Genomic DNA, 22,260 nt, shown 5'->3' with positions numbered 1-22,260 from the left:
CAACTGAAGGGAAGTTACCCTCTTGCTCCTATGTAAGTTGGATGAGTAGGCAGGGGCTATTCTTAAAAATGGCAAAGACACAGTTTAGGGAGGATACATTGTACATCTCCAGAAAGAGGAAAAAGTGGCTGGCATTAATTGCTGTCTCTTCCAAACCATGAACTCTAGTTCTGAAACTAATATGAACTGGGATCAAAACCAACAAAAGCAGGTGATTCTTCATGCAATAGTACATGAGTGGGTCTCCTTGTCAAAGAAAATGAATGAAACTGTAGATGCAACATTACAGGGGTTCAGAAGAAAAGGGGACAAGTAAATCTTAGCCCACTGACAAGACAGCAGGCCAACTGCCAAGCCAGTGTTGCCATTATGATGGTTGATCCCTTCCTCACCTTTATAGGAGAGATGAACTTAAACTGGAAACAAGTGAATTCAATATCCTGTTTGAAGAAGACCTTATTTATTTACTTTTTCTTGTTATTCTGACCTTCAGTTAATACCTCTGGATAAAAGCTGACATATAAAACTAACCTTAAGACAAAAACAACATCACGATCATGAATGCCGAATTTCTGCATTAGAACAAGATGATGAAAGTATCTTAAAGATTAATGAAGCTTAAGGAAATAAAGCTGCAACTTTTAAAACTGATTTAAAAGAGTAACTTGTATCTACAAAGGTGGTTTAAGTTCAAAACCTCCCAGCACAACATGTTCAAGCATTATTTTTGTTGAACAAAACAATGAAAACTCATCTCTGCACATGTTTAAAGATTGTATTTTAATCACAGACTGAAACAGAATGATTTACAAAACTGATGGTTAGATTTAAAACCAACCACTACACCTTTCTGTGGGAATATTCCCCCCGCACCCTAGTAGATTAGGGATTCAAGTGAAGAACAGAGCTGTTCACGTTTGCCTTTGGGACTGAACAGTGATTTCCAGGATGATGACTGATGCTGCAAGAATTCACCTAAGATGCTTCTCAATGTGTTTCATTTACCCAGATGAAAGTGGCTTCTTCTAGGGAAGCCTGCTGGCTTCATCAGAAATCCCAACCATCTTGCAGCTTTCTGTCCAGAGCCTTCTCTGCAGCTCCTCATCATATGCTACGTCAGCCGATTTTGTCCTTTCCTCATTGTAAAGGTAGCAGCCACCAGCTCCTTCCAGCTCGGGCGATACTGCTGCACAGATGGTTGTAGAGGCTCCTTCCTCTGGGGTCTGCAGAAACAAACAAAAAAAAAAACCAAATTCAAGTGAGGAAGGCACAGCAGAAGAATTATATTACCACCATATGACCTTATCAGTGACAAACATCTTCCCTAACTTTGCTTTACACTTCTGGTCCTTATGCAAACCTGAAGCTTGTAATAGTAAGAAAGTCACTTATTCAATTGGCAGAGTCCATTTCTTCAATAGTGCTATTTTAAGATAGCTTAAAGCCAGAACAGATATATGGAAAACTCCAGTCTATTTTTTCAAGAGTTAGTCAGATGGAGCATACAAAATAATTGATTTAGCTTTCACAGTGAGAGCTAATAAACCCAAAAGCAAGCACAAATATTAAAATCCTAGTTTAATTATTCATTTTGCAAGGATGAAAGGGTCTGTGCTTTACCTTAAGAAGATGAAGGCTATGCTGTACATGCAATGTGGTCATTGTGACATGAGCAAAGGATCATGGAAACCATGACAGCAAATTAAGATTCTGCAGTTCAGTCCAAGCAGGCAGGTAAATGAGGGAACTATAATTTAGACACAGCATAGTTATCAGAGCTCTGCTCTGTCATAAAGCAAAATGGTGAACCATCTATAATGCCTAATATACCACAACTATGAAATGAAAATTAGTAAGTGAATATTGTGGGACTCAGATTCAGTCAAAGAGAGAAACAGGAGTTTCTAGCCAGGCAGATGCCTGGGAAAGAGTTGGAAAAGAATGTAAATAATTCTTTATCTCTCTTGTTTTCACATTGTTTATAGTTAAGTTCTATCACTGTGCGTCAAGCACTTTGCACCAATGCTTTGGGTTGTTTTCACTTCAGAACCAATGGATTTGGTCCTCACGAAGCTCTGTATAAAAGAGCAGTGTATTGAATAAATCGGAGTTTTACTTTCACCAGAATTCTGATCTGGTCAGAGTCTCTTCATTCCCGTCCTGCCTCGACAACGACAAATATCTTAGAGTGATAACTCCTTTCATCCTGAGTATATGGAAAAAAATTACATTCTGTATTTAGAAGGATCACACAGCTCCAACTGAAATTATTTCTGTGGTATTTTTATTCTAATTAAAGGACATATTTAAAATACAACATTTGATATGCTTTGCCTTTGTCAGTGATATAATTATGATCAATGTCTGCTAGATAATAATGCATCATTTTGCAATCCTTACAGTTATTATTTGAGGCATTAACAGTACTGATGCCACTCAGAGCTTTGTCTGCAGCACCTGACAGGATCTCTTTTTCTGAAGAACTCACTTGATGAATAAGACTGTAGTGAATAGGTTAATTATTGCCTTATAAAAACTAATACATCTAAATAATTGGAAGATTTTTGTTATTTTGGGTTTTTTTTTTGAAAATTATTCTACTATGATACTCTGTCTAAAATTGCTTAAAAATGTACATTTATCTTGGTTTAGTATTTTACTGCTATTTCACCCTTCTTTATCCTATGGAAAATAGTACTATTCATACTCAGTGAATTATGTAAATAACATAAAGGGCCTGCACAATTCTTTGCTCATAGAGTGCCTAATATAATGATCAACTGTGAACAGCAGTATAAAATATCTTGATATTGTAAAGTAGCAGAACAATGATGAATGTGAGCATTTCTATTTTTATACAACTTTTTCTGGATGACAGAGAATAACCAAAAGTTTTTTTACGTACTCTTATGCTCTACTTAAAAAAAGTAGTGACACAGATAAACCATTACTTCATGCAATGGTTCACTGGACTTTATGTTCCTGCTTTTAACAGCTCTCCAGCACAAACAGGCATAAATATCAATATCATGACTCCCAAATATTAATGACAACAGCTCAACACTAAAATGCTTTAGAAAAATTGTCTGTGGGCAGAATTTGTGTGATTATGTTCTTATGAGCAGGGCTCTCTACCGCCTCAGAGACTGGTCTGTATGGATATTGTTACAGCATCAGAAATACTAGGCTGCCTCTGCTGATTCAGTGGTAAGGTTCTCCCAGGATATGCAGATTTTTCAAGATTTTTACTTTTGATGATATGCCAGTTAAGTTCCCAACCAGAGGAGATCTATACTAAGAGGATGGTCAAACACTGGAGCAGATTGATGGTGTATCCCAAGCCTGCCAGTGGCATTTGAACAGGCATTTGAACAATGCCTTTAACAATGCTTTATCATTTGGTCAGTCATGAACTGGGCACTGCTGTTGTGGGTCCTTTTCAACTGGAACAGTCTATTCTATTCTCTTCTATTCAAAATAATATCAAATATTTAAAATAAAGGTTATGCTATTCTATTCTCTTCTACTCAAAATAATATAAAATGTTTTAAATAAAGGTTATACACTAGTTGAAAATGCTTATACACCCACACTGTGACTTACAAGCACAGTAACACTGACCATGTATTAAAGTCAGCTTGTGTAAATTTTCATATGATTTATATTGCTTCTCCAATCCACCACATGCAATATGCTGAATTGAAAGGTCTGTGCTAAATTCCTATTTAGCTTCTACCACCTGTTGTGGAAGCAACTATCTAAACACACAAGGGAAAAACCCAACTACACTGTATTAAGGAATTAGCCATCATTTGAAATGTTCAAGGCCAGGTTGGATGAAGCTCTGAGCAGCCTGGTCTAGTGAAAGATGTCTCTTCCCATGGCAGGGGTTGGAACTAGTTAGACTTTAAAGTGTCTTCCAAGCCAAGCCATTCTAGGATTCTAGGATTCTAGATATTATGGAAATATAGGAAAGAAAACAAGTTATTCAGTGCAACAGAGAGTGAGTTGCTTGTTTATGATGAATGAATTGTCTTATTCCAGCTTCTGAGTTCTTAATTAATGATGAAAGTTTTATTTTCCATTTCTTTATAATCTCTTCATTGTTTTGGCATGTTTTCTGCTTTAATGAAAGTAAAAATGAAACCCTGCACCAGGAGTGCTCTGACTTCCCTGCTGGGAGTTTGACATACTTGTTTTGAGAGGCTGAAGTAAAGCACATTTTGCGATTCTCTCTCTGGATCTTGTCCATGCCTACTGTGACAGCAACTGCACACAGCCGAGACTCTTTCTGGGAAAGCACTGGGTCTGCTACACACCCAAAAATCAACTGCAACAAACAAAGACACACGTACACATGCAGACACCCTGTCTGTGCACCAGTGCCTGAGGACCTCTTGGGAAGGATGAAGCTGGCAACAGGCTGCAACCACTGGAGCAATTAATGTGTATCTGGACAAGGATGAGGATGCATTGTTCCAGCAGTGGCAGACCCACTCCTGGTTGCCAATCTTCCTTTGAAGAGCTTTTCCATAGCTTTTCTTTTACCACATTATAGGCCATCAAAGTATGAGGAGAAACCACCAAGCTGTTGGAAAAGAAAATGGCCACAAATAGGAGACTACAGTCAAAGCAACACATCTGACCTACCCCTTGATGCCAGTGGCTTTCCAGGAAGGAGAGCGTCCGATAAAGGACCAGAGAAATCACCAGCCAATGGATAAATATCTTGACTATAAAACCCCAGGATGTTTTTCATGATACTATATACAAACATACAATGAAAAAAAACCCAACTACACTACATGAAAGAACTAACCATCACTTGAAATGCTCAAGGACAAGTTGGTTGCTTTGAGCAACCTGGTCTGTTGGAAGGCGTCTCTTTGCATGGTAGGGGGATTGGAACTAGATGGACTTAAAAATCTCTACTATAACTTATTATACCAAGAGTTCCATGTAGACAAGAAGTAATAGCAAGTATAATTCAAATCACAGGGGAGGATTCGCTACACATTCCCAGTGTAAAAAAGCCAGGAAAAGTAAAATCAAATAACAGTAAAAGAATTATATTCATATATACAGAATCAGAAACATCTTGTTCATTAATTGCCTGGACTTGCTGTAAGAGAAAGGGGATGCCTATAAATTGCACAATTATTCTTCACTCTTCAGTTGCCAACTTATTGGTTTTGAATTTTTTTTTTTAATTGGATTTTTTTTAACAAACTGTTATATTATTAGTACACAAGGAACTGTAATTAATACCTTTGTAATATGCAAGTAAAATTGATTTCTGCTTAACTTCTTCCTAATGAAATTCTGAACCTGTATTTCCCTTTGCTTTTTATAGTATTGATCACAATTTTTACTTTCTTTTTCAATTAACTTTATGTTTGCCTGCAATAGTAAAAAAAAGGTCTGATTGAAAGTACACATCTTTGCTCATTAGATGTATAAGTTGTGGAAGGAGAGAAAAGATAGCCTGTGACCAGCTTATTTAAGCAAAATGTAGCCTACATACATAAAATTACATTATTTTGACACTATCTATTCCCAAAGAGAAAGCATTTTTCTTTTTACAGAAGCTCTGATATTTCTTTTTTTCCCTTAAATATTCATCAATTATAACTCATCGACAAAGAATAATTTTCCCTCAGTATGAAATGGAATATTCTGTTCTAGGAAAACTGGGACAAGTGCTAAGAGGGTTTGTATTTTAGTTTTGCTTTTTTTAGGACTTGCTAGTTCATGCATTTTGATTAATGCAATTTTGTTGATACTAGGTGCTAATTCTTGCAAAATGTGCTAGCTGACAACAGTCAGTTCCTACAGCCATGTCACCAGGAAATGTTACATCCTTTCCATTTGTCTAAAAGAGGGAGCAACAGCTTGACTCTTTCAAAATCATGTGTCTGCATCAGTTATATATGATGGCTTGGTGGTACTTTCCATGACAGTCCATGTACTCATTGACTTTCACTTTCACCTGAATTTATAGCTCTAAGTCATGGGTAGACAGTGTGTTACATTCATCAGAAACCACAGAAAACTGGACAGGAAAAAATTTAATAAGCTCCTATAATTCTTCCTCTGTAATCAATTCATTTTCTCAGTCCCACTTGCAGCAACTACCAGCAAACAGTGACAACTGTCTCAAACACTCTGACAAATAGCTTGAATGGACAGCCTGCATATACTTGTATTTGTACTGGCTAACAGAGTTGGCCATAGGATTCAAAGGGCAGCAGTAATACATGGTATCAGGGGATTTACGACTTTAGGATAGTTTCCCCTCATCCCACTCAATGAGAAAATTGTACTTGATTTGTATTTCATGAATTCAAGATTCTGCCATCCCAAGAGATTATAGGAGAGAAGGCTGGGCACAGAGGACAGAGAGCTGCTGGCAGAATCACTTACTGACATCACAGCTGAGTTTTGAGAGACATGAACAAGTGGTCAGAGAGATGTGCACACAGCACTGCTTGGTAAGCTGGAAGATCACTTCATGCTGAGAAAAAACATGTTAAAACACCTTTATCCCCATAATTTGTGCTGCAGAATACTTGAAGTATTGATGGAATAAACCTCATCAGCAACATTAGGTAGACTGCTGTAGGAACTTTCATCAAAAGTGGGCTTATAACACTGATCCTAGCTCATGTACCATTCATTAAATCATGCACGTTTCAGTTCATGTGAGAAATCTACTCATAAGCTGATGAGTTAAATGAGCTTGCAGATATTTTTTGGTTTGGGTTTCTTTTGGCCACAGGTGTTCATGATGTCCGCTCTGTGGCTGCATTTTTTAAAAGAGTGAGTTGCATCAAGTCTTTCCTGAGTGGGTAACAAATCCCCTGGTTCCAGCTAGGAAAATGCAGAAAGCACAGAACAGGCCATCTTCTGGGCATCAGTACTCAGACACTTTTGCCTGTGTTCCTTCACCTTTCTTAATGATAATTATTCTGGTAATATTTTTTTAAATGCTGGTATATTACTGACTTTCTTCTGTACTGAAAAATTCTGTATATGCAGAGTTTTCTTCTTTTTCTGTCTTTCTTCAGGAAAGACAATGATCATCTGTGATACTTGAGCAGTACTATGCATATACACTGTAGGGATTAGCAACAACAAAGAGGATGTGAAATTGCTCTTACTTGGTACAGCAAAGTCTTTCATCTACTTGGTGGCAGCTAGTGGAGGGGTGACATCCAGTCACCCTCGATGCACTGGTTGACTCTCAAGAACAAAGGCAAACACAGAACATGGAATAATTTGAATAATTTCAGAAACAGAGGAGCTGGGATTGTGTTCCCATGAATATTAAAGCAAGCAAGCTTGTGAGAAACAAATTACCTGTGTTCTAGGGTGAACTGACTACCATGATCTGCAAACCACTGAATCATTTCAAAGCCAGGTGTCTTGGGAAGACACCAGGTTACTTTCTGTGCAAGAGTCCAATAACAGATGCTGTAGAACCACAGCCTCCAGGTGAACACAGGGGCTGTGTGTTCAGTGTGCACTGTCTAGACCTCCTAATGTGATTGTTGCTTTGAAAATTCCAGACAAAAAGTAATCCATTGAAATACTGAGTATGAAAACAATGGCTATAAAGGAAACCATGACGCAGGTGGATGGACGCTTTCAGCCACCTTTGATCAATAAGGCTGCAGCAGCTGACTTTGCGTCCTGGTGAGACCAGCGGCCAGGACCATCTGCCAGGTCCCTAGGAAGCCAAAGCCGCCAGAAAAGTGTGGCAGCACAGCTTTTAGCAATGTCTGCCTTCACTCAAAAGCCTTGGTTTCCATCTGTGTTCTCTCTTGCCTTCTATTCTTTCATAAGTAGCTTGCTATTATGCTATTTCTATCCAATTTCTGCCTTGATAATAGACTAGAAAGAGATATTTTATTGAATATAGTTCTCCCTAGATACCCAGTCAGCACCACCAAATTAATTTCTCTTCAATCCCCAACTTGTGGCAATGGGAATTCTTTAATAAATTCACTCCATAATAAAATTCTTCAGACTTTGTCTTTGAAAGGAATACCAGAAATGGCTCAGTTAAAGTGTGAAGCCTTTCTCCTGACAATGTTGTGGCCACAGAGAAATAATTTTTCAATCAAAGATTGAGAAATATGTAATAAAAGATGAAACTTTGATGAATTAGGAACACAAAGCAATTTTCACACTAAAAATGAATCAAAATTTGCAAGGAAAGGAGCTTTTATATCTGAATAATTCATAACTATTTGGAGAAAAAGAGAAGTTTTCCCTGAGCACAACATACTGAAAGAATAGAAGCAGAGACAGCTGGCAAACAGATATAGGAAGTATCAAATCCCAAATCTCCTTTTCTTTTGAAAGCAACTTTTCTGGGAAGACCTTAAAAAAAATCAGGTACACAGAGAGACTGGGAAGTCCCATCTTGTCTTCACATCAGACCCTGCATAGGTGTCTGGGATGCCTGTAGATAAGGCAGGCTATGGAAAAAAGGAACTATCCACAAAAGGCTGTCAGGGTCAGCCTGTTGCTCAGGGAGCCCATGAAGCAGGCACATCCGAATGCCTCCTTCCTCATGAATCTTTTGATGGAGTTGGCACTAGAAGGTTTTAATTGGTTTTGTGTCAGAGATATGCCCTCTGAGAAATCTGTTTTGCTGAAAAATGGCCAAGTAGCTCTACTCTGTAGCCATGGGGTGAGTCTTGTTACAGATTCAAAACACGAGCAAATTTTACTGAGGAAGGCAGCTGTTATGCCTCTGAACCCTCTTCTTCTAAAGCAGCTACTTCAGGCTGAGCAGGTATGCTGCTTTTGGCTGGGGCAGAATTAATTTCCTTCACAGTGGCTGCTATAGGGCTGTGTTTTCTATTTCTGCTGAACACAGAGTTGATGATAGAGAGATAGTTCTGTTATTGCTGAGTATGGCTTACAAAGAGCCAAGGCCTTTTCTGCTTTTTACTGCCATGCTGGCAAGGAACTTGGGGGTGTGTGGGAGGTTGGGAGGAGTCACAGGTGGGACAGGTGATCCCAAGTGACCAAAGAGGTATTCCAAACAATATGACATCATGTTCAGGAAAAAAAGTAGGGGGAAAAAGATGGGGGGATATTTGGAGTGATAGCATTTATCTTCCTAAGTCACCATCACATGTGATGAGGCCCTGCTCTTCTGGAGATGGCTGTTTGCCCATGGGAAACAGAGAATCAATTCTTTGTTTTCCTTTGCCTGTGTGCATGGTTTTTGCTTTCCCTATTAAATTGTCTTTATCTCAATCCACGAGTTATTAAGGGATCTCTCACCCCTTCTATTCTCTCCTCAATCTCACTGGTTAGGAGTGAGTGAGCTGCTGCATGGGGCTTAGCTGCTGGCTGGTGTTAAAACACCACAACAGGACATCATGGGTCACATCAAATAACATGAGATACTTGTGTTCTAAAGCAGATGAATGAAGCTCCTCTTGGCTGGCCAGCTTTCTGGGCTATGCTGAAGAAACCTCCATCTGTTTCAAGGAGCAGCTCCAACAGTGAACTCACTTGTAGGTATGATATAATTGGAATAGAATAGAATAGAATAGAATAGAATAGAATAGAATAGAATAGAATAGAATAGAATAGAATAGAATATGTACAAAATAATAAAATTATATTTGTGTCTTAATTTCAAACTGAATGTCTCTCAGGTTAGAATTGCAATATAACATTGGTGATATGAGCAGGATTGTTTGTGGATCCATTCTTTGCATTTTCTAAGGTATTGAATAGAGTACTAAAAGAATAATGTTCACTTTTAAGCAATTTTGAAATAGAAACAAGAACCCAACTTTACATGACTGAATTTGAGCAGGGACTTGAAACTTTGGGTCAAAGTCATTAATCATGGCTGAGTCCTTTATTCATTTTGTCAAGTGCATTGAGGAATATTACTTTGCCTGGAGGCTGATCCTTAAGCTTGCTCTGCAGCAGACAGTGATGTCTTGAAAGTCAGAACTGAGCTATCACTGCAGCCACTGAAATCACTTTACACTTGTTACCTCATCCAACTCGGTAACAGGCAAAATTTGACAGATAGGAGCCTGCTGCCCCAGACATTGCATAAACATCCAACCAGAGACATTCACTTGCTGGAACATCCAGTCTCTAGGAAATAAGACAGGCAATAATAAGCAGAGAGAGATGAGAACATATGTGTACTTCACAAAATACTGAAGCCTCTTCTGTGAGCACAAAACTCTTGTCTGCTTAATGAGCTCTCTGGAAACCAGGTGATGTCCTGCAGCTACCTATTGCTGAGGATGCCTGAGTTAAATCACTGAGAATTGTCCTGGATCCTCACATAATCTGGAATTTTCTGCAACACTTCCATTCAGAGACCCACAAGATATATATTGAAGCAAATGTGCAGGTTAGAAGAGATGAGAAAAGAATGAGTCTCTGAAATCCTAATCCTGATGCCTCATGCACTAGGCTGTAACTCCTGTGTTTGTACAGGAAAACACACCATTTATTTGTTTACTTCCAGCTTAAATTTTTAATGCGTTATCTTGCAAGAATACATAGGCCAGCCTTAGTTTCTTGAATTCTTTCAAATAAAGTAGATCTTGGCAATCGAAACAAGACAGCAAAGCACACAAAGTATTTGTATTTGAAGTGGTAGCTGCACTTTTAGCAGCCCCAGAGAACAGGAGACACAGCAAGGCTCAAGTTGCTGAAGATTATGTTCCTGAGTTCATATACATCTGAACAATTTATTACCTGCCTGCTCACGCAAAGTAAAATATCTTTTCTGGCTTTTGGTGAAAACATAAGACTTCAGGAATAATATATATGACAACTTCTGAATTGTAGCCCCCTACCATCATCTCTTCTTTTTTTACTTACTCTTATTTGACAAGTCACGTATCTTGTTTTCCCCTGTTAGAAAATAAAAACGGAGACATCTCCCACTTCACAATTTTCTCATAATGACTGTTATTTATTTTTTAATTATTATAAGAACTCAGGATGGGCATGGAACTCCTAAATATTTAAAAGAAAACCACAGAAAAAGAAAGCCTTTTGGAACTAAGATGAGGTCAAAAAGCAAAAAGACTGTAGAGAACACAGACAAAATGAAATAACCCAAAATTTCACAAGCCAGTAGCTATTTCACAGCCTCTTCTGTTTTAAAGTGCTACAACTCCCAATTTTGCACCCCAAACAGCAGCAGGACTATTTCCAGCTGTGGGCTCAGCCAGGTGGAGGAGGGCTGGGAGATGGCGGCTGCCAGTCTCAGTTTTCTACCTTTCCCACTGGAAGCACCTCCTGAAAATAGACAGTGAAGATGTGAAAGTGCAAATCCTTTTCTGGATCACCAGGTAAGGTCAGCAGAGAACGCTTTTTCCCCAGGACTCGGGCAGACCATATGCCTGCACTGCCAAAGATGAGAACCAGAACTAGTGAGGTGCACAGACTAACTCAAAATGACTACAGGGTGCTACATCTGTGCATTAATAGCATGCAAGATGAAAATATGTCTGGGAAGATGCGAGAGATGAAAGCAAAAGTACACTTTCCCCCAGATTTCTTAGTTCTACATTGCAGTGGCACACTAGCTGGGCTGTAATATACCCTGCTGATGGGTATGCTCCACACAAAGCTCCTGCATGGAAAAAGACCTTCACCTTGCAGTGCTTATCCTTACCTTGGATCTCAGCCTTTGTCTCCTTGTCCCTGAGCTGCCAGGAAGAAAGGAATTTAAAGCATGTCACCAAATATCATTGTTGAAGTCCAATCCCAGCTGGCAATTAATCCACTTACTCCTCTCCCATCCCCCAGTGGGGTGGGGAAGAGTCAGAAAAATATGAAATCCATGATTGTTCACTACCAACTGACTGAGGCTCCCCTGAGCAGCAATCAATGTCTCCTGGCCAACTCTCCTCAGTTTAAACACTGAGCATGATGCTCTAATGGTTTGGAATATCTCTTAGGCCATCCTAGGTCAGCTGTCCTGGCCGTGCTACCTCACAGCTTCTTGTGCATCTTCTCACTGGCAGAACACAACAAACTGAAAAAGCCTTGGCTTAGCGTAAGCACCACTTAGCAACAGCTACAACATCAGGGCGTTATCAACATTATCCTCATACTGAATCCAAAACTGTACCAGTTGCTAAAAAGAAAATTAATTCTATCTCAGCCCAAATAAGAACAGCCATTTAGGAATGTCCATGTCCCAGCTGATCTGAGTTTCTGGTTTTTATAGAGTTATTGTGCTTAAATTATAGTTTCACAGTATTTCCCAGACTGAGAGGAGAAAGCTCAAACTGGAAGACAGATAAAAGTGGTGGGGAGGGAAGGAATTTTATTCTGGAAATTTGTTTCACATAATTCCAGTTGCTGGCAATTTCATTACTTAATCTTGAATGATAAACCAAAAAGTTATAAATAAGAGGGTTAATTTACATCTGTCCCTAGAAACATAGCAAAAGATGGAAAACAAGAAGACCAGACTCATTTTCTATAGTTATTTTACTGGAAGACTAGAATTAGGTGAGAGTGGCTCAGATTTTCTAATCATATCTTTTTAAGAGATAGTTAGTTCACATAAGTAATTACAGATTTTACATCCTCAATTTTGCCAAGTAAGTTCAGAGTTTTTCTATTTAAGCAATAAAACCCCTGAAAAATTACAGTTCTCTTCATTTTAATTAAACTATTTTTTCAGGAAGCAGCTTGTAAAAATAAATAATAATAATTTAAAAAGTCATCTTGTAAACAGAACTACCATTTCCAATTTTCTATCAGATGCTACCAGATGCTAAAGTCATGAAATGACGGATAGATTCAGAAACCATACCATTATGGACTTGTCCATATAGCTTATCCCTTATTACCCAAGAGAAGTTCTAAGTTTAAAGGCAAAGGCTACATTCATTTGCAAACTGACATATCTGAATGCTTATTAACCCACCAGAATCAACTTGTTTTTAACAAAATAACTAAAAATGCAAATGTAAAGGATCACTGAATCTGATTATTCAAATCAAGTTTTTGTTGTGTAGACTGAAAGTGAATTAAGCTCTGAAACTTAAATCCTTTTGTTTAAGCCAATCAACCCCAGGGCTCTTTCCTATCTGCAAAGGAATCTATTGATGACTTAAATTCAGAAGAGACCCAAAGAACATGGATAATTTTAGACAGGCGAAGAGTGTCATTGATTTCAATGAGATTAGTCTCTACAACTATGTCAGACAAGATTTGAGGCATCATATCTTTAACTGCAGAGCTCATTAGACAGAGAGTAAACATGCAGACCTTCAGCCACACAAATGATTCCCAAGGTTTGAAATGGAAGCAAAAAACCTTCTTCTTGAAAACAATTACTCAAGAGCTTAAGCTCATCACATTTAATCAGCTAAATGGTCTGAAAGAAGGGCAGGCTGGTACTCATAATGCAGAGGGGAGTATAAGCCTATGGAGAGGTGATATATGTATTCATTTGCAGGGGCTCTAAAGGAAAAACAAGTGTCAGTTCTTGCCAGTGGATCAGAAAAAGGAAAGCATGAAATGGCATGTACTTGTTACATGTAATTGTTAACTATTGGTAAGTAGGAAGACCCACATCTACTATCCACTGAAGCTGTCCAGTTTAATACCTAGGCTTATTTCTAAAGGTTTTTTGTAAGCTTTCATTAAAGTAGCAGATGGAGTAAAAAAATCTGTAAATCCATTGCAAAAGCGAGGATTGAATTTGGTGATGTGGTCCTTGCCACGTTGTTGTTTCCTTTCCCATATGACAGAAGTCACAGCAGAGGTGTCACATTGCTGTACAGGCGACATGGTGTACCCCATTCCTGTGTGAATGACTACACTGACTGTCCTGGCTTTTGCTGGAGGAAGAATTGGTTCAAATTCCAAAAATGAGATCCATAATGAATGGTCAAATCTTATTAACTGAAACAGGATAATGAAAAAGGGGAAAGGAGAAAAACATTTAATCTCTTTCACATCAAACATCTTTCCCTAGTAAACTATGAAAAAAAAAAAAAAGAAAGAAAAAACCCAACCTTTTGTTGGGATGGAAAAAAAAACAACAAAGAAGGGGTTGTGAGGCATGAATGTTAAAAATCCCAACAATATTCCTGAAAGTTTTCTTACTCCTTTTATTTCATCTTCAGGTAGTTCCTGTCTCTGCAGTTTCTGACTGTGGTTTTGATACCAGAGTAATTCAGGGCTTACGTAGCCATGGCCCTGAGGCTTGCTCTTGCAGAACTATTGATAGACAAAATAAAACAGTGAGAATTAACCTTTTTTTTTTCATTAAGCTCCCCAGGAGAGCTCCTGTTGCACTGGAATTCATAGGGATTTTTGACATAAAGGTTAGAGCAGCTGTTTAGAATGTGAAACAAATACTGTGAGGTTTTGTGGTTTGATGAATACGTTTTACTGATTCATCTGGCGCTGAAATAATTCACTTTATTTAAGAAGCTCATATTGAACTATGCTCTTTGGTACTTTCACTTTGCTACACACATCCTTTGGCCCTGATAGTTCAATCAATGAGCCTCCCCCCACCCCTGCTCACTCTCTCACTTGAAATGATACACTGCAAGCAGCAAAGCTCCAGATGAATAAACTTCTGCTTCCCAGGAAAAATTCCAGCTGAATTAATGCAGAACTGTGCTAAGGTTTAAGCAAATACTTTAAAGTTGTAAAAGCACAGGCTGAGGTCTGAGCAGAGCTCGAACACCAGTGCTGGGTGCTATCCCAGCCCTCCCCTCTGCCTCTCCTGCTCACACAGCCTCTTGCTTGAAATTCTGCTCTTCACCTGCAAGTCTGCACAGCTCTGCAGCCGCCTATTGTTATTTAACACGTACTTCACAGTGGAATTGAATTGTTCCAATCAAGATTAGGTTCTGTTTCTCCATGTGGTATGCAAAGCATGTCTGCAGACAAAACTTTTATTCATTTCTACACCTGCCTTTTCATTGTGCCCCACAACAATCTCACCTAGAGTCCCAGTGCTTTTACATTCCCTTTTCTTCATGGATTCCTAAATGCCTCTTGCCAGGCCCTCACTGCAAGCTGGGTGTGGCTGCTTCATCAGTTTGCTGCTTGGCCCACTGGCTCAGATTCTTTTCTGCAGCCCATATGCCATGTGGAGGAGGAAGGGGCTCAGGGTAGGGTTTCCCAGTGCAGCACCAACACTTGCCTTCCTCAGATCACCCATCCATGTCACCGAGCCCCTTTGGAAACCAAAAAGGGGTAAAAAGCAGACTTCAAGTCATGAGCTCTTGGTATTTACAATCTGTGGTGCAAACAAATGAGCAAGCCCAAGCCTTATTGTAGTAGAAAAAGGAGAGGAGAATACTACGGGAAACCTTGGCAATACATTGACCCAGCCAATTCTGACAATTCAGGAGAAATGGTGGGTCCACAGGCAGTGCCAAACCGCTTGAGCAGGTCAGACAACAAGTTCCTCTTTGAAGCAAAAGAGCGGTGTGATGGGATGTTACACTGCTGGACATGTGGGGTTGCAGTAAAGGATAGCGACCGAGGATGGTCCCCAGCCACCAGCATCAGCCACAATCCCTACTGCTGCTTGGCCCTTGCCAGGGCATGGGACACTCCTGCAGCTGGGGGAACAATCTGCAAAGCTCCCTTTACTGTGCAAATCTGCTGAGCTGATGTGGCTATAAGGGTGCCACAGTCAAAAAGCAAGGGTTTCCAAGCAATGCAGTTTTTATAAAAAAATAATCTAAATGGTTGGGTTTTATCAATTGCATCAACTCCTTAGTGTTCAAAACATAACTGACCTTTGCTTTTAAATCTGTGTTCAATGAAAGATTGAGTGATTGTGAACTGATTGTGAACTTTGCAAAGTCTGTAATATGGTTCAGGGAAAAACACATTTAATTTCCCTAATAGCTGCTGACAGTCTGTGAAACAAATAGTTTTAATTATTTTCTCCTTGGTGAATTTCAGCTCTCATCATTTAATCAAAAAGTAGCACATTACCAACAATTGAGATTAAATGGAAAGAAATACAGTAGCAAAAATAGGAAATTACATTAGCACTAAACAGTGACAAATATGTCCTTCTTATTGCACTCTTGTCCTGATACAACAGAACATTTATACATTTATAATGCCCTGATAAAAAAAAACAAAAACAAACCTTAAAACCCCAAATGAGTCCTTTAGACTTTTCCCATTTATCCTGAAACTTATGACTACTGAAAATGCTGATGTTGTCTCTGCAATAAAAAAAATATATTTTTAAAGACTCGTTTCACTTGTTGATGAACAATGTACAGATCTTACACGTTGGTGTAAAGTAAGTGTTACTCCTTTTTTTTTACTGGCACTACTGAGGCATGAAAATAACTACAGAGCTAATCAATAGGTAATGATTGTGTTTCATGAGTAATGCTCTGTTCAGAGGAAAAAAATTACTGCAATTCACAAACAATTATTGACACCATGAAGCACATGAATCAATGCCCACTAGAGATCTGCACATTATTTAAAATTTCTTCAGCAATATTTATCTTTATTCCTTAGTCCCAGTGTAATTTTTCCTGCCTGTTATACTGTGAATATATAAAGGTTAGTGTGAATATATTTATGACAACTAGAACAAAACGTAAAAGCTAGACTTTTGATGGATAAGTCCAACTATTAGCAGTGGTGATACCATTACCAGAGAACTGTAGCCATGGGATTCCATGCAAAGCTCTTTCTTGCATAAGACAATTTTTGTCACAGAATGGTCAAGACCTCATCTCCTAAAGGTTCAGTATAAATCTGCTGGAATTCAATATTTTTTAAGTTTTCCCTGTTGCTTTTTCTGCCTGCAATGGTTTGCTGCTGAGAGCCAGCGGAAGGACATGAGGTGGCCAGAGATGGAGATGGTGTGCCTCGGGCTTATTGAAGTGTCCCAAGGAGACAGATTTATCACTGGCTCTCACAGGAAACCAATACCGGCCTAATTCTCTAATTACAGCCATTTGCCTTGTTTTTATTGTTATCTCTGTGTAGAGCAAGGGAAAATAATGAAACAGTCCAAGGTACAAATCTGAATTCTCATTTGTTAGCATAGGGGAGAGTTAGCACACATCTGTTCTTTACTTGCATAAACAAATATCAGAGATGTACAGGACGGTGAAGATGATGATTACCACTGGCTCTCACATTTTTCTTTTTGATTCACATGTGGCTTGAGACATGGCTGGTTTACAGCCTGATATGGTACTCCTTTACTTGAGGTTTTAACTGCAAATCAGTTTTGCTTAGCCCAGAACAAACATCTGGTCCTTGCTTAAAAAATGAATTGAAACAACATCATGCCTGCCATCAGAGCACAGCTACTTAAACATCTGACAACAGTTATCAGCAGCACCTGAGAGAAGGGACAGATTTTCAAAAGAATAAATGCCCAGCTGTGACTAGAAACATATTTGGGTGTCTTGCTACAGTTCTGCATAAGAAAACAGCAATAATTTTTAATTACTAATGTAATAAAATTAGGAAAAGCACTTTGGCTTTTGAAAAATCAGGCCAAAATAATATCAAAAACTATTTACAAATATTTTCAGATGACCACAGCAGAAAAAAAACCCACACAAACAAACATAACTACAAAGAGAAAAATCCAGAGAGAAAATAGTTCTAAGGCACTCATCTTTACACAACTAAGAGAAAATAGATACCTGGGTCAAGTATGTTTTTTAACTCCCTCTCTGAAAATATAAACTCATTTCCAAAGAGCTCACCCAGGGTATTTTCTTCCTTCTATTTTGGCAAGTATGAGAAATCATAAAATAAGATTAAAAATTGTCTCAGCATACACCTCATTTGCAAGTAGTAGATGGCTGCTCAGTCTTGTAAAACTTACTTTTATGTTGAAAAGGAAATAAAATCTAGACAGTACTCTGGCTGGAGCTAACTGCTGCTACATTAAATAAGTACAAATATAACTATTTCAAAACTATAAACTATGAAGTAGGCTCAATGAAATGGAGATGAGAGCATAGCCCAGAATATATTCACATAATTTAAAAATAAACAGTAAAAATGTATTTATGGCGTGATGAGCAGGAAAGGAGCTGCTCTTCCAAAGCTCTGAGCATACTGCCCTGCTGGCTCCTGGTTTTCCAGCTTAATTTAGAGAAAAGGTTACAATAATCCATCTCATCCCACGAGTTGTCAGAAGAGCCAGCCCTACGTATTTCATCATTAAGAAGCCGCACTGAAAAGAAGTTTTAAACATTTATAAGGGAGGTTAACTGACCACTTGCCAGCTGTGCTGTAGCTCTGCCCTTTCTTCTAATTCAAAAGTATATTAACTGGAGGACAATTGCAGATGTTCTCATCCATAATCTACAGTGACAATAACAAACAGCAGACCAAATTAAAAGGATCTTGCAGTCACCCAAAATATTCAGCTTTGCATTTTGCTAGGATTATTTATGTATCCTTCCTAAAAATTCTTAGGTACTGCAGATGAGTAAGGTTAAGAGTGGAACAATACTATTAAAAACTACTTAGTAATATCTGTTTAACTTGCAAACCTACAGTAGGTTTCATTTTTGGTTAGTATATGACTAAAAAGGAAATTACATTTTCTTAACATAATTCTGTATATTACAAAGTTCTATACTTGAAAGTAAGTAATATTTTAACATGAAACTTATGTGATCTCAAATTTAAGCAAAGGGACTCCAAAACATGAGAGGTACTCCAGTCTCCTGAATTTTAGGTACATCTATTTTTCTGTAATAAAGGCACTAAGTAACCGTATGAATACTTGCAAAATTCTGTTGATAAATGCCTACTGTCATCTAAAGTTTTACAGCAATGCTAGTTGATAGTGAAAACATGGAAAAACGCTAAATAAATTATATGCACTTGCTTAACAAATATACCTTCCACCTACCACACATAAAAATAAAGAATTTTTTATGCAAGAAAGATACTTACATGAAGAAATACCTGGTAGTACAAATGACCCAGCAATGTGGTGTTTACCACAGAAACTATGGAGTGCTTAAAAATGCCTTGAAGTGGAAAAAAACACATGCATCTCAGTGACATGATTCATTGACAGATATTTCCATCATAAATATAACAGAAGCCCTACAGGTCGCTGACAGCAATGAAAGGTGAATGAGAGATTACTGAAATACAGCTAAATTGCAGGTATCTTGAGACCTATGTTTCAGTTCACCACACCATTTATTTCTTGACAGTTCAAATTTTCTGTATAATCCAAAGGATTTATTTTGAAATATAGACAGCCATTTATACCAGGGGACAAACTTTTACTCAGTCTTTTGGAGCGCTGACACATTTTAGCTCTCACAACAGATCCATGACCAGTAGTCTGCAGCAAGTCTATTGCTCTGATTTGAAAGACCCACCCAAGAAAGATCAAGCTCAGTTTGGACGTCCCTGTAATATCACATCATGGTTTAAATTAAAAATGCCACAAAATCAGAAAATAAATTTTAAAAAATTAAAACATGTAGTATAATTTCTCCATAAGAAAAATATGGCAAGTAGCAGTCAAAACACCATTTTAGATCAAGGAGAGCTGACATCACAAATGAGGAATGTAATAACTTTCCTTCCCTTAGAAAAAAATCTGAACCCAACTCTGTTCTGGAAATTTTAGAAATGGAAATCTTTGCCTTTCTAACTCTGGTCTACTCTGGACACTCAGCTGGATTCAACTCCTCAGCTGACTTCCAGCAGACCTACAAGGCTCCCCAACACTAATCATCTTGCAGGTACTTTAGATGCAAACCAGGCATTTGGGAAGGCCTCAGGCAATGCCTTGAGCTGTCCATGGAAACAGGGGAAGCTGTGGTCTCTCATTCAAGGGTCACACTGTGGCCCATGTTTGCCCAGCCTCTCTGCTGAGGGGTCTCTTGAGCACTGACCAAATTGTGAAAAGCACACAGGTGAGAGATCAACCTCATGGCTATGTCAGTTATCTCTACAGCTCCATTTGCAATTTATCTTGGCTACTTTATTTTTTAAGAGCATGCACAGATATTTTGACCAGGATAATAAGAGATCTCATTTTCACTGAAGGCTCTTCAGGCTGATCCATAGCTGTCATCTTCCCTTTTTTTTCTCTAACCAAAAGCAAGGACTAGGCCAGTTAAACAGTTCAACACAGCTCATAAGCAAACTGGAAGAACTACTGTCAAGAAAGTAAAGGATGGAGGTGAATGCAAGAAATGGACCATATTCACTAAAGGTTTTCCTAAAGAAGAAATTGCTAGGTACTCAACAAGTTCAAAATCAAAATGGACATTTCTTGGAAAATCTTCACTTTTGTACTCTTATATTGGATTCTTTTTTTTTTTTTTTTTTTTTTTTTTTTTTTTTTTCTCAGCATGGGAATAAACCAGGTAAACCTGGGGGGAAAAAAAAAAGAGGATTTGAAATACAAAAATAATTCAGAAGCAACTATCTGTCTTGGGACATCTCTGATCTAATTTTGCAGATAGCTTAACAGCTGATCTTCTTCTACAAAACCTATTTATACTCCATCATAAAAACAAAACTCTTCTTATAGCTATCACACTGTGGTAGCCATTCCTAGAATATTATTACAAAGATTAGAAACAAGTTTCTTCTTTTTTCTTATTTCTTTCTCAGTTTCTCAAAGTAAATACATTTCCAGTAAATACATTTTCACTTTAATTCATTTTTGTCTAGAGTAAATTGTTTCCCTAAAAGCATTCTTACTCCTATTTGATTAGAGGCTATTGCTAGATATTATGATATAAACTGACAATAAAAAGAAGAAAAAAATATTGCCAAGAGCTTCTACAGAGTCAAACCAAAAGGTTTGATCACAAAAGGTTGTTCTCTTTATGGTAAGAGTGACAGCACTGGTTCCAACCTTGAGCTGGATGGTACCTGCTCACATCTACAAAGCCTAATGACTTTAATACTGCAAATTCTTTCTTTCTTTCCAACCAGAGGAGCGTGTGACAGATTGTACATCAAATGTACAAGAGCTGCTTCTGAGCACTGGAGATACTTTATAATTCCCTTGGCTCTTCTGCATAAACCACTGTGTAGCGACCTGGAGATGACAAGTCCAGGTAACAGTACAAATACATTTCATATTTTATCATTTTTTCAAAAAGCTGGAAATAATGACACCAGCAATCTGCCTTTAACCTAGAACTATAACAAATGGGTCAAAGCTCTCATGGGAGAAGTTGTACAGCCAAGATATTGGGTAATGGATATATTTTGCAGTGAAAATAGTGCTTGAGGCTTGCCTTAAAATAAGGAGACAAAAAAACCCACCAAAATGAAAACTGAGTATTAAGTATATAATATTTATGTGGTGATTAAAAAAAAAAAAAACCAACTATATGCAAAATGCCCTGCTTCCTTTTTTCTGGATCTTCTTGAATGGATTTCAAGCAACATCAGCTGAACATAGTAATATAAACATTTGAAGTACTTACTACCTCTGGAGATTTGCAGGCCCTCTAAAGAGATTAGGGTTCAGCATATCTGTGCCAGCCTTAATCCACTTCCTGAGATAACAGGCATATAAAATAGGACACATGTGCCACAAATCTAAACCAGGAAAGAAAAATAAAAGGCCAGCTCCAGATCAAGGAGAACCTCTAAGGAGCAGGATCAGACATGTCTTACAAGTTTTACAAAAGAACAGTACTCCACACAGAGGATATGAAATCAAATCAGATAATCCTTGGTAGAAGAATATGCAGTAAGATTCAGACCTGGATGCTTTTATGTTCAGATCTTATTTACTTCTTTAGCAGGTTCTGATCAGCTGCACTTGCATAAAGCCACTGATGAAGTACCACAAATTTCATGAGGATGGAATTCATCATTTCATGTGCAAAGGAAAAAGAGGACCTAAATTCTTGTTACTGGTTATGATGTATGAGAATAAAAATAGCCTTTGTAACGGGACAACGTACAACCCTGGCAGAAAAATAAGTATACTGCCCCATAATTGATGCTGTTGAGGCAGGGACGGGCGAAAAGTCTCACATGGTTCAGAAGGCAAAAGAAAGTTTATTAGCAGGAAGCAGTGCCCCTTTATAACCAGGATCGCTAAGGTGAAATATGATTGGTCTCAAAGTGAAAACCTTTCACACCATTGGTGCACTATGAATAGCACACTGTGGTAAAGCATATCTATAAACAACATGAACAGAAAGAGAGATAATTATTTACATTCCTTCTCCTAGTTTTCCCAGGTTAGGTCGGGAGAATTCT

The 22,260-nt window shown here is 38.2% G+C and overlaps 1 protein-coding gene across 2 annotated transcripts in view; it reads right to left on the bottom strand.

Annotated features, from left to right (window-relative positions):
- Positions 1 to 757: 757 nt before the first annotated feature.
- DHRSX (dehydrogenase/reductase X-linked) overlaps positions 758 to 22,260 on the bottom strand; it is a 161,544-nt gene continuing 140,041 nt past the window's right edge. For both annotated transcript variants that reach the window (XM_030277110.4, XM_072931890.1), the window contains exon 7: positions 758 to 1,223. In XM_030277110.4, the coding sequence (XP_030132970.4) occupies positions 1,026 to 1,223 (198 nt within the window). In that variant the 3' untranslated portion in view covers positions 758 to 1,025. The remainder of the gene's footprint in view (positions 1,224 to 22,260) is intronic.

Source organism: Taeniopygia guttata, chromosome 1, assembly GCF_048771995.1.
Source record: "Taeniopygia guttata chromosome 1, bTaeGut7.mat, whole genome shotgun sequence".
Lineage (NCBI taxonomy): Eukaryota > Metazoa > Chordata > Aves > Passeriformes > Estrildidae > Taeniopygia > Taeniopygia guttata.
This window is presented reverse-complemented; position numbering and strand designations above follow the sequence as displayed.